The sequence below is a fragment of the Spermophilus citellus genome (assembly GCF_964194105.1).
Source record: "Spermophilus citellus genome assembly, chromosome: 11".
NCBI classification, from domain to species: Eukaryota; Metazoa; Chordata; class Mammalia; order Rodentia; family Sciuridae; genus Spermophilus; species Spermophilus citellus.
Window position 1 is genome coordinate 62,445,056 of NC_138192.1, and position 13,532 is coordinate 62,458,587.

Consider the following 13,532-nt stretch of genomic DNA (forward strand, 5'->3'; position numbering starts at 1 on the left):
AAATGAGATACAGTATGTGTACTGCTCAGTCCAAAGTCTGGCTCAGAGTAATTGTGAATTGATCACTTATGTTACTGACATTCTTCTCGCTCTTTCAATTACTTTTATTTGTCCTTCAGATTTCTTTTTTTTCCATGTTTTTTTTTAATTTGGTGCATTATTGTTTACCTAATGATGAGATTTGTTGTTCAGATTTTTTATTCTAAGTTGGATATGTTTATATGGTTTCAAACTTATATGAATGTCTTTAATTTTTATTCCCTACTGGTATTGATTTAAAATATCATGCTTTATTACCAATAAAGTAGCTTTCCTTGAAATTTTGTTTGCTACCCTATGCCTAATATTTCCTTTCACTACACAGCAAGTACAGAAAAATTCTCAAAATTGAAGTCAAGTATACTCAGAAGTCTAGCATTTTTTTTCTTAAACTTCTCTGTTGACCAGGCCACTTGAGGCCCTACTGATCATTACTGGCATCTCAAAGTTGTCTGCTGACTCTTTGAATCACTGATGTTGGTGTTAAGATCAGTCATTAGGGAAGAGTAAACTTAAGCTTTGGTCACACTATGGAGTCTCATTTTCAGTAAGAAGAGCTGCCAGAGGCCAGGGTAGTTTTAATTTAAGTTCTTTTCATTTGGATGTTGCCAGAAGAACAAATGTGAGAATACAGACTGTTCATGTCATTATTCAACTCTGAGCATTAACATTTGGCAATTAGCAGATGCTTAACAATCACTGAGTGAAATGTATGGTGCCTCCCATGTGGAGTCTGTCTGGAAACAGACTCCTGCAGGGGTTGACAATAGTCAAGACCTCCCTATAAATACATTTCACACAACTGGTAACTTGTTCTTTTATTTTTATTTTTAACCATTGTCCAAAGATAAATTCCCGGTTATATATACTTTAGATTTTAGAAAACAGAATTCAGAAAAAAAAGTTAGTAAAATTTTGTAAATCAAGTAGTTATTTTCCTAAAGCAAATTTCCAGATTATAAAGATTTCAAATGACAGTGTGTCTTGGGAAAAATGTCATTGCTTTGTATTTTTGAATCTTACACACAGTTATACAAACTTTTGCAACATGATTACAGTGTCTCACATATCCCTTGGGACTAAAAACCAAAGGTATCAGTCCTGTGTGAGGATTGGGGGATGCTGGAGTCTTCCCCATGGCCTTAGGGTGAGTCAACCTTCCCTAGACCAACCCTTGAAGGAATTCACTAATGGCAAAGTCTCCACCTGCTGACCCTCTGCATGGCCCTGTTCAACAGTCTGACAGAGCATTGTATTTCAATAGAATGATGGATGAAAAAGTACCCAAAGAACAATACAAACACTGTGTCATAATTTTTGTACCAAGGGTACAACTCTTTATTGCTTATAATAGTAATGATGGATATAATGCTTTTGAAATATATTACTAAACATCTTTTTCTTTCTGTATACTTGGCCTTTTTCATAGCCCACATTTCTACCTACTGCTGGGGGATGGGAGTGGGAATCAGGAATTAGAATTCTTTGAATAGGAATTTGGATTCTTTGAATAGGAATTTTTAGTCCCTCATGAGGCAATATGAAGAAATATAAAGATTTTAAATAAGTTAATGCTTCTGTCAAAACCTAAGTCTCTGGTAGATTTGAACATGCAGATTGTTAGAAGGCATAGAGAATTCAAAATGTGATATAAGGGAAGTTCATGTAAGGTAGGAGGAAAAGTACAAAGAGGATCTCACCTTCTAGCTGTGTGAGTGAGAGAGCAGGAGGACTAGGAAGAAGTAAGCCAAGGCTTTGGTCACCATCCGCCTTGGGAGGTGAATTCAAGGGAGTGGTTTAGATGAGAACACAGGAGCTAGTGGCTGTAGCCTTCCATGCAGCCCAGGAGAGGCTGAATTAAGAGAACTCCATATTCACCTTTGGCCCACATCCAGCATGGTGGCTGTGAGGAGGGAGTGCCAGTATCATGCTCCATTAAGACTAGATGGGTCTAACTACTTCTCAGAGGGGCCATTCAGAAACCCATAGACCATGCCCAGAGAGCCACAAATCACTCACAAAATACAGTGGACAATTCCTCAGCTGCTGCCTCACAACAGAGCCAAAGGATGGCAAAGGAACTGAGTTCAAGGACCCAAGGACTCAGAAGCCCTCCTCTTTGTCATTACCAAGAAATCAAGTAAGCCCTCCTTTCCCACCCCATTCAGTACATGTCACTCAGAAAGGAGTAGTGGACTGAAATAGGAAATTGGATAGATTGAGCATGTGTCTAAAAGAAAGTGAGTGGTCTAGTGAGACTATTCAATCAAGTAAAAAGATGCTATGAATTAGAAAATTTAAAGCTACCACCCTCTGCGTCGACATCCAATAGTGAGAAAGATTAAATAAATAATAGAAAATGAGATATGTTTTCTTTACACTTGTGTGTAATAATGTCAAATTGAAACATGTCTGCACCATAAAGGAAAGAATTGTGTATTTTTTAGTAGTTCTCCTCTTCCATAAAGGATTTGAGGCAGTTTCAATCTGTATATCAGAAAACAAACACTTAAGGAAAGAGAAAAGTTTTAGTTATTTGACATGAAGAAGAGAGTACTGAAGACATGCCCAATGCATTGGTTTCAACTGGAAGGTCAGTGTGGGAGGTGTGGCAACTTGTATCTTCTCTGTTCAAGGAATACCAATGCGTTTGCAGAAGAAACCAGAGAAGTGAAAACTGTCTTATTTATGCCTTTATCCCTAGCATTTCTTATACTTCCTGGAGTATAGTGTATGATCAGGTAATATTTATTGGATGAATAAATGAAATCATAAATAAACTGCATAATGTCAGAATGGATAGCCTAAGACATTTTTAGAGCTGTTTTTCATAGTACCACGGGTGAAATGGCAAATCAGGGGACTCTGCTGTGGAAGGGGTAGGACCCTTTGTTTCTCCATCCATCCTGAAAGACCTAGAGTGCATTGCTACTTTGCTTCCCATGGGTTTTGAGGTTGGAGTAGGGATGCTTGCTGCATCCTCAGGTGAATCAGTACAATCTTTGCTGGGAGCCTTATAGAGAGATGTCCCAAGAGTTGAGACTCTGGTCCCAGGGAAGAACCTGTTGGTCTGGGAGAAACAGAAATACCCCCAAGTCCTAGTTTCCAGGAGACAGGCCTATCCCTGTGGGCTGAAGAAGAGGGTGATTGACATTTAGCCTGGAACTAGACTTTATATGCTTAAGTGTGTACATTCACTGAGTGGGCTAAATGAAGTGGGAATCATTAAGCCACCTTTAAACTTGTATTCCATTAACAACTTACTGTGCATGATGAATTAAGGATTTAAAAGATAAGCTCAGCAATGTCTCATGAGTAGCATGATCAAACTACATTATTAAAAAGAGTTTACATATCTATTCATTAAATGTAAAATTTTAAAATATATAGTAATTAGTATAATCTTTATTGGGCCTTTTTAAACTTTTATTTTAATGCTAGAAATCTCAAAACCTGAAAGCCACCAAGGTTCCATCTGAGATCTTCTGGTACAAATACTTGGGAACATAAACCATACTGAACTACTAATCATTTTCTAAATGCAATGATTTCTGTCAACTCTGTGTTTTGCACATTGTTCCCTGGGCCAGGAGCATGGGTCTCCCATATATGCCCCAGCCTTGTGAGCAACAGTTTACATCTTTCCTCAAGATACACCCCAGGTGTCACACCTTCCCAGAAGCTTCCTGAATCCCCAGTCTTGCTTTGGTGGTTCTGAGAGTTCGCTGTGCCTGCTATATTCTTTACTGCTCATCTTTCTTCCTTAATAGAATGTAAATTCCTTTAGAGTAGACACCACCCACCTCTTCTTATCCCAGGATTGGCACAGTTTGTCACATGGCAGATGCCCAGGCCCTTACATTAATATTCTGGGAGGTTCAAATTCCTAGTTCTGTCCCTCCCCAGAGTGGTAGGATCATTTTTTTAGGGGGTAAGTACAGTTCTAAGTCCACACATGTAAGTCTCGCAGGCTCAGCAGAAATCATGCCACCTGGGGACAGACCTAGCACACCAGGACTCCAACATCAGAGAGTCAGAGGTGGAACTAAGTCAGATAGAAAATTGTCATGGAGCAAGAATATGAACATGCCGGCACTGTGGATGGAGGTGGTAAGTGAAGTGTCTCATCACAGGCCAGATGCGGCTGAGCATGGGTCACATGGGGCTGATGCAGGACCCTTCTGATCACAGGGCTGTTTGGAGTCATGGGCCTCTGCTGGCATAAGGCTGTTTGTTTGCAAAATACCCATTGGCTGGACTTGTATTGGCCTTGTGCACTCATCCATGCATTCTTTCTGAAAATAAAATCTTTTACCATTCCCATTAGGGTGACAGGCCTTTTGCAATAGAGTCAATTAAAAAAAATTGTCAAGAAACAAAATGCCACAAGAGTAAGATTGACTCTTCAGAAGATTGGGAACTGAGCTGGGTGCAGTGGCACAGCCCTATAATCTCAGCCAAAGGATAAGGCAGGAGGAGACTGAAAATTTGAGGCCAGCCTCAGCAATTTAGACCCTAACTAAAAAAAGAAAGAAAGAAAGAAAAGAAAGGTGAGAAGGTTAAAGAGAATACTTTTAGACTCAGAAGATATTAATACTTGACTTTTATAGATTCTGCAAAACTGTTGTGAACATCTTTCAAATGATGACCACTTTCAGGTCCAGGACAGTCTACACATCTTAGATATAGCATTACTTGGCACTGTCAGTGACCAAGGTTATCGGCCGACAGAATCTGCACTGGAAACAGACATGTTAATTAGTCTAATTAGTTCACTGGGGTAATTAATTACTTAACACTTACCTAATTATCTAACGTTTTCACCTGTCAGAGGCAGAGGCAAAATGCCAAATTGGAATTTGGTGGTCTTCCTTATTGCCCTAAAAATAACTGCAGAGATATAGCCTGGAATACAAATGAAAGTGTACAGGTCCCAGTGGTAGTCAGTGGGCACAAGACTCAAAATTGCCAGCGATTGTTGGGAAAGAGCAGCAGGTAGACCAGCTCGAGGTGATCCTGAAGTAAGAGACAGGTATTATTATAAATGACAAAAAGGAATAACTGTCCAGGCTACAAAGGCAAGATACATGTTCAGGCTTCATTTCCATTGTATTTGTCATTTCCTTTTCCAAGATAGGTTTCCTTAGGGACTTTTGGATATCCAGGGCAAAGTTACAAAATGTCTATTTGGTAATGGCAGTGGCAAGATTTAGGCTACATTCATTATTCCCCAATATAGACTTCTGTATTCTCTTTCCTTCCCATTCTGAAAACTTTGTTGGCTAGCCAAGATGGACTGAAATAGGCCACCACAGAACTGGAGGAGTTTGCTAAGAAGGATTGTTATCAGGAAGTGCAGCAACATATAACTGGAGATCCCAGTTAGGGTACAAGCATTTGGCTCTGGGCTGCTATGGGCATTCTTCAAGAGAAATCCAGGCATATTATGAAATGCCTCATACCTACTGCTATTTGGCATTTATAAACATTTTAGGTTTTGATTTGTTTGAAAGCCAAGAGACCTGTGTTCTTGAAGCTCTCACCAGCATAGAACTTGAGCTGACAGCCATAGGAGCCAAGAGAGAAAAAAACATCAGGATGAAGTTCTTCTATAGCCTTCCAGATTCCCTCATCCCAAGGAAAAGTGAGAAGCATCAACAGAGGTAGTGAATTCATAGGTTTCTTAACAGAGACTCTCTTTTCTGAAAATATTAGGCTATAATTTATTTGCCTGGATTGTCAGAGAGCTGGTTTAGTGGATTTTAGAGACAACCTAGGATTTAACTAAGTGAGGAGGAACTGAGAAGCAAGTTTTGTTTAATTATCAGAACTTCTGTGTGAACTTGAATGGGCAAAGTTCAGATAAAGGGAGATTCTGAGGTCCTGACCTTGAATGTTTTCCCTGTGATCACCAAGAATGAAAACACATTGGCAAGGGGTGGGATGGGGATGGGAAAATGAAATGCTTGAGAACTGAAAGTTCTCACTTGTACTGGACACATTTTTAAGATAATGTGGTGGGATTTTCATGAAAACTGAAAGAGGACTTGTATCTATATACAGTTATCTCAAAGTAAATAAGTCTGTGTACTATCCCAGACCCGCGTAGAGACCAAGGTCAGATGTAATGGAAAGGTGCTCTGGTCAACAGTTAACAAACTAACCAAAAAGATAGGATGCTACACCTTCGAAGGGAGCCTATCTTCTTGGGGAAGTGATATAGAACTGGACTATAGTATAAAAGGCTGTGTTAGGGAGGTTATTTTTTAATTAGTAAGAGAGTAAAATTCTAAGGGAAGAACTCATCAACAATTTCAGAAGAAACATAAGTTTTAAGGAACGACATTATCCTTACTTGGAGCTGAATAATTATCATTAGACCTATAATTTAAAAGCAAATCACACTCTTTCTCTTTCCTGATATCCGTATAATACAAAGTATGGCTTCCATTTTACCTGCTTCCAATAGATCCATGGGACCTGACAGGAATACATATAATGGGTAAGTAATTTTTATTTTCTACTTATTTTGATTAGAGGGATATTCCTTGCATTTTATATTAAACGCTCAGATGATGAATTATACAAATTATAATTATATAATTATAAATATATAATTATGTAAATTATATAAATATATAATTATATTCATTTCTTAAGTTTAGGCAATATATAGTTGGAATACAGCTCATAATACAAATCTAAATAAAAACAATGTAAATGTTCCTCACAGTGACATTTTCATTCCTTGGTTCTTGGTTGGGAGGAGGGAGCACTGGTTCATTAAGAAGTGGGGTGACAGTGGGAAATGCTAGGAGGAGGATGCAAAACAACAGAATTCGAAAAGTTGCCTTGGAAAATTTAGGTCTAGATGGACAGAGAAATGCAGGTCATAAATGAAAAATATAAGCACATGCTGTCATAGGCAGTCACTGCGCTCAGAAACTTTCCCATGGGGCACCTTGGTTTTGAAACCAGGCAGTGGCTTTGACTTGGGGATACTGCAGTTATGTTTCTAAGACTCACGAAGACACTTAAAGGAGGCATTTTGGAGGGACAGCAAGAACTGCTAATCAAATTAAACTTTTGCAATAACTTTCTCACTCCTACTCCATAGACAGATTCTATAACCTCAGCCCATCACAGTGGTAGGAAGAGTAGATGCTTCCTCCTGTTGCCAAGATTTGGGGTGTCCATATATGCCAACATATGATTCATGGACTGATGATGCTTTGATTGAACCTGGGGTGTTTTACCAGTGAGCTACATCCCCAGCCCTTTCTATTTTTTGAGGCAGGTTGCTTGGGGCTTCTCACTTGTGATCCTCCTTTCTCAGCCATCTGACTTGCTAGGATTATAGGCTTATGGCACAGGGCCCAGCTCACGTATGAATATTAGAAGGTAATTCTAAATCATCGTGTCTTCTCTTTTATCTGAAATTTTCATTCTAATGTTTTTCTTACTCATGCAAAAGCCATATCCTTATGAATACCAGAATAAACTAGGTATACATAAAAAAAGAGAGAGAAGGGCGGGGAGTGGGGAGAAAAAGAAAGAGAAAGTGGGGAGGAAGAAATTACAGAAAATATTCAGGAATGAACGAATTCTAAGTTCTGCCTAGAATTCACTACAGAGTTCAGCCTTTAATTCCAGGACCATGCACTGGATCTGAGATATAATTAAAGGGGCCTCCCTGTGCCTAAGGGTGATTTAACTGTGTGGCAGCACATTATGAAGTGATTTCATGTGCTTTGTGATGGACTTTACATAGAATTCACCTCTAAAATACCATGGATGTTATTCATCTGAAGGGTAGACATAAATCTGCCAAAGCTGCCTGCAAATTTAGCGCCAATTTCTGCCCCAGGTTAACAGAACATAATAGAGCATTAATCTTCATGAGGCTTAAGGAATTTTTGCAAGTTCCCTCTGATTTGCTGAGAGTTGTGTGCAATGTTTTGCCATCATGTCGGCATTTCAGAAAACAATCTACTTACTTAGTCCAAACAGCTCCTCCTGCCATCTTTATTTCCTCAGGGAAGCCACGGAGAGAGAGAAAAGGAAAAATTAGGAAGATGAAGGTAACAGAAAATGGAAAATTTCTTCCCAGCTAGCAGTTTTCTTTGGTGAACAATATTTAATACTGACCATGCTGTGTACTTGCCATGGTTTGCTAGTTTCATGTGTTATAACAACAACAACCAAAAATAAGAAAAGAAAGGAAAAAAATTGAAGAGGAAATAGTACATGTAAGTGTACTTAGTAACAATTATATATTCTAAAGTATTGCAAAAGCCAGATTCATACTGGGTTGAATTTGACATGAAATCCCAAATAACTCTTTTAAAAATGTTTTAAAATTTATTTTTAATTAACAAACAAATAATAATTGCATAAAGTTATGGAGTACAATGTGAAGTTTAAAAAGGTGTTTTTTTTTTTTTTTTGTAGCTGTAGATGGACAGACTGCCTTTATTTTATTTATGTTTTATCTGGTGCTGAGGATCGAACCCAGTGCCTCATACATGCTAGGCAAGCACACCACTGAGCCACAACCCCAGCCCCATAGAGTTTTGATCTATATATTGTAGAAAAACTCAAGCTAGTTAACATATTCATCACCTCACCAACTTTGCAGTGAGAATGCTAAAAATCTATTTTAAAAGCAATTTTAATATATACATTATTATGAACTCTGATTACCATGCAGTGCAGTAGATTATTAAAACTTATTATACCATTCTGAAACTTTGTTCCCACGGATCAATATTTTTTTCTTTTATCATCCTTCTCCCTACCCTCCAGTCTCTGGTAACCATCGTTTTCCTCTCTATTTCTATGAGTTAAAAATTTTTAGATTCCACATGTAAGAGAGATCAGATAGTATTTTTTTTCCCGTGTCTGTCCTCCGTTTCCATTCATGTTGTCACTAACGACAGAATTTCCTTCTTCTTAAAGGCTGACTAGTCTTTGTGGGTACGTGTGTACATACTATATTTTCTTTATCCATGCATCCACCAAAGAACACTTAGGAAGATTCTCTAATTTGGTGGTTGTGAATGATGCTGAAATAAATATGAATGTACAGATATCTCTTTGATATATTAAATTCATTTCCTTTAGACATACACTCAGTAGTATGATTGCTGGATCATATGGTAGTTCTATTTTTATTTTTTTGAGGCACCCCTCCCATACTGTTTTCAACAATGACTATACTAATTTACATTCCCACCAACAGCGTGTAAGGGTACCCTTTCTTCCACATCCTTTCCAACACTTGTTATCTTTGCTCTTTTGGAAGATAGCCAGAATTCTAACAGGTGTGAAGCAATATCTTGTTGTGACTTGACTTTGTATTTCCCCGATGATTAGTGGTTTGTTAACCATTTTTTAAATGTACCTATTGGCCATTTGTATCTCTTTGGTAAATGTCTCCTGATGTCTAGTTTTATTGGGGGTCCCAGAAAAATTTCCAGAGTCTCACCTAGGGTCTACCTCTTGACTTTTAACTGATAGTACTGAAACTATGTGGATCACCTCCAAGAGAGGATGGTTTGGTGCTCAGAGTTAGGAATTTTTAGGAAATTGAGTCCCCTTAGTTTTGCCTCAATATTCTGCTCCCTTAACTTGTTTGAGTAGCTCTCAGCAAGCTTTCTTGTGAGGGTGTTGATGTTTTAGTGGCCAGGATTATTGGAGATTGTTCATGCTACCTATAAGGTGTGACATCATCTTGAAACAGTAGTTTTTCTCAGGAGGATGTGATTATGGCTGGGGAGGCTTTAACATAGCAAACCTCCATCTTCTAGGTGATTTCCGTTAGATAGGCTCCCTGTGGTTTTCAGTCCTCCACTATCCTTTCCCTGTTCACCATGGCTGACTGGCTACCTAACAAAATCATAAGTGTTTATACACACTAAAGACCTATCTAAAAAAAATAGAGGAAAATTATCCTATTTATGATTCTATCAAAACAAAAAAAATAATTAGGAATAAATTTAACCAAGGATGTGAAAGACCTGTACACTGAAAACAATATCAAAGAAAGAAATTGAAGAAGACACAAATACATGGAAGATATTCCATGTTTGTGGGTTGGAAGAATTAATATTGTTGAAATGTCCATACTACCCAAAGTGATCTACAGATTCAGTGTGATTCCTATCAAAATTTCAATGTCATTTTTCACTGAAATATAACCAAGTATCCTAAAATTCACCTGTAATCAGAAGACACCAAATAGTCAACAAGACTTTCCCTTTTTTGCTGATAGAGTGATTGATCATCTTAGAAGTGCTTTTCCATGAGCAAATGGAACAATAACAACAAAAAAAAATCTTCCATAGGACTCCCCCACCCTTGCCTCACCTGCCACCAATTTTTTTTGATTGAGGAGTTATTACTGTTAGGAAGAACGTGACATAAGCAACACCATTTTGAAACATATTCTCCATCTTGGAACAAGGGTCCTCTGACTCAGCCTGACCTAAACCCCAAACAAAATCATAAGAAAGGAAATTGTTATCTGGGGACAGAAATTCTGAAAAATACCTGGTTCCTTATGAAGGTGACACTACAAGGACCCTTCCCTAACAATCTCCTAGCAATGCAAAAAATTCTCCCCTTCCTCTTTGCCCTCTGTCTACTCCAGGCTTTAAGTGAAGGAGGGGTTTCAGTCTCCACTGTCCCCCCGCCTCCCATGGGTTTGTCCCAAATAAACCTGTGTTACTGTTGAGCTGCCTTCCCTTTCTATTTCCTTCATTTGGTTCTTTTCTTACAGTTAGATGTTGGGACCAATCATCAAAGAAATTAAAAGAATACCTAAATGAATGATCAATAGCATTATACTTAGTATAAGAGAATATCATTAATAACTGTGCTTGTTTAAGAATTTCTTCTTTGCCGCGTCCGGCAAAATGGACCGAGTCCGGCGGGAGACGTCGGGATTAACAAAGACACAGGAGTCCGAGGTCCTTCATCCAGGGGGAATCTATCTTTATTAGCTCAGCACATACTTATATATATTTTTGCAAAAGGCATGGAAGGTTACTAGTAGGCGGGGGCAAAGGGGAAGGAAAAACAGGTGGTTCATGTCGACTCATAATGAGCCTTCAACCAGGAACCTTATCAGACCCAAGCAGGTCAGGGCATCCCCACATGACCATTACAGGCTGAAATAATATGAAAACAGACACCACAAATCCTTCAAGGCCTTGTGAGCTCCTTCAAGGCCCTGTGAGCTGGCCTCTTTAACGTGCACAAAAATCAGGGCTGGATCCAAGCCCTGAGGGCCGGGGGGAGTCCGTGCCAGCAGTTCCCCCTCTTTTGTTTGTTGCACGTCAAAGGGAATCAAGTAGCCCCTGTCTTAGGTCGTTCACTGCCCTTACACTGCTTACCCGTCTTTGGGGAGGCCCCATTCCCCTGTCTTAGGTTGCAGTGCAAGCGTGAAAGTTGCCCGTCTCTGGGTACTACAAGATCAGCTCGTTGTTGCCAAGGCATTTAGTGGTATCTATTTAGCCATTCATTATTGGGTCTTTAATTGGTTCCGGTTCTACAAGGCATAGAGTCAGAGGAGAGGAATAATAAAATAAGGAAGAAAAAAGGGGGTGAAGGGAGGAAGGCATGAAGCAGGGATCATTGTAGAAAAATCATCTTCGAATCGGTCGGAGACAAACTTCAGCAAAATCGTCCTTGGTTTGTAGGCGTTGATAATGAACCTGTATTGGCTTAGAAGTCAGAATGTTAATTTGATCTTTAATAAATTGTGTTATTCTATTGACAAGGCAGGGGCCTATAGCAACTATAAGGAGAAGGCCCGACAGGGGTCCAAGCAAAGGAAGGAGATAAGGCAGAAATCCATTTAGTCCCGTCCAAAGGGGATTTTCAAGTAACTCCCTTTTTCTTTTCTCCAAGTCATCTTGAAGCTCCTTAATTTTTGTACGGACTATGCCTGACTTATTAGCATAGAAACAACATCTCTCCCCCAAGGCCAAACAGATCCCACCCTGATTAGCGGTTAGCAAGTCTAAGCCGCGTCTGTTTTGAAGGACCACCTCTGCTAAGGAGTCTATTTGATCTTGTAAGTCCTTAATGGTCCCTGATAGGGTTTGTACATCGTCTATGAGTTGTTGGGATAAGCGGCGGTATGAATGTATAGCCGTGCCTAATCCGGCTGTACCGGTGCCCACAGCAGCGGTCACTCCAAGGCCCACAAGAAGCGGCAAAAACTGAACAGTCCTTTTATGTCTCCTGATCAAAGTGTCCAGGCTGGGAATAGGCAGGGGCTCATCACCTGAGACGATTGTAACATCAGGGAGGAGAAATGCCAGGACACATCCGCCCGTCCAGTTGGCCGGGAGCCTGGAAAAGGCAAGGTTTCCGCCACAGACAAAGACAGTACCATTGGGAGGACAAAGAGGTGGGGTTGGTGAGGAATACTTTGTGACCACCGAGCAGTTCCTTACATTCAGGAACCCTACATCAACATCATTAGAAGTGTTTTGAAAAGATCCTATAAGGCACATCATAAAGCCCTCCACAACTTGCACCCTAAAGGGTAACCCAGGACCACACACTGTGCCCTCTTGAATGGTATTGTTAACAGGAATGGCCAGTGGCATCATTACACCTGTGGTCATACAAAGCCAGCAATCTCTGGCAAGAGTGGGATTGGAGTCATTAAGCAGGGAAAAGGTGGTCTCTAAAATACCTAGGGTGTTAGCATCTAGATCAGGGAGTTGGGATTTAGGTAGTGCCAGGGGGTGATACATAAGTTTGGGGATCTCTGGTTCCAGTCGCCTAATTACCTCAATGTGTTTAATGGCATCTGTGGGCCCCCCTCCATCAGAGATCCCTACAGGGGCCGTGCTAGACCAGCAGGAGGGCTTGCCAACAATACCATAACAACCAGCCAGCTTCATGTAGCCAGATATGTCTCCCCCTCCAAACATAGGTTGAGAAAAATAGGCACTATTTGGTGGACCCTCCCCTTTGACGGCAGTCAGCGTAGCCTCAAAATATGTTTTCCCATTTTTAATACAAGGGGAGGCCTCCGTATAGCATGAGGAATGAATTGTTGACGTAAAATTGCAAGTTGAAGAGCATTGTGGAGTGCCCTCCGGGTTTGGAGCTTTAATTTTTGGCTTATTGATACAAACCCAATTGGGGTGGGTAGCACCCGTGGTCTGGAAACTTGTACTGAGGTAAGCTACCCTATTGGTACAATCAGAAGTGGCGGTGTAAAAGCCTGGGGCCTGCGTCATTGTTCCCCCTTTGCATTCACAGGGGGTTCCATAGAGGTATGTTAGAAGATTTGTGCCAGCCGGGGGACCAAGGCCCCCATGAACTAACTCACCCAGAGGGAACATCACCAGCAGAGTCCATCGCACGGTTCGGAAGCTTGGTGGCAACGACAGGCTCAAGTGTCTGGGGGTCTTCATCTGTAGCCTCATGTTTGTCATTCACTGGTCTTATGCAGCGTTCCGGGACCCAAA

The 13,532-nt window shown here is 40.2% G+C and overlaps 1 protein-coding gene across 1 annotated transcript in view; it reads left to right on the forward strand.

The window, feature by feature from the left end:
- Positions 1–6,479: 6,479 nt before the first annotated feature.
- The window catches only part of UPP2 (uridine phosphorylase 2), a gene marked incomplete at both ends in the record, with an annotated part of 57,923 nt that continues 50,870 nt past the window's right edge, over positions 6,480–13,532 (forward strand). Inside the window, 1 exon segment of the mRNA XM_081260653.1 lies at positions 6,480–6,541. Within this exon segment, the coding sequence (XP_081116779.1) occupies positions 6,480–6,541 (62 nt within the window).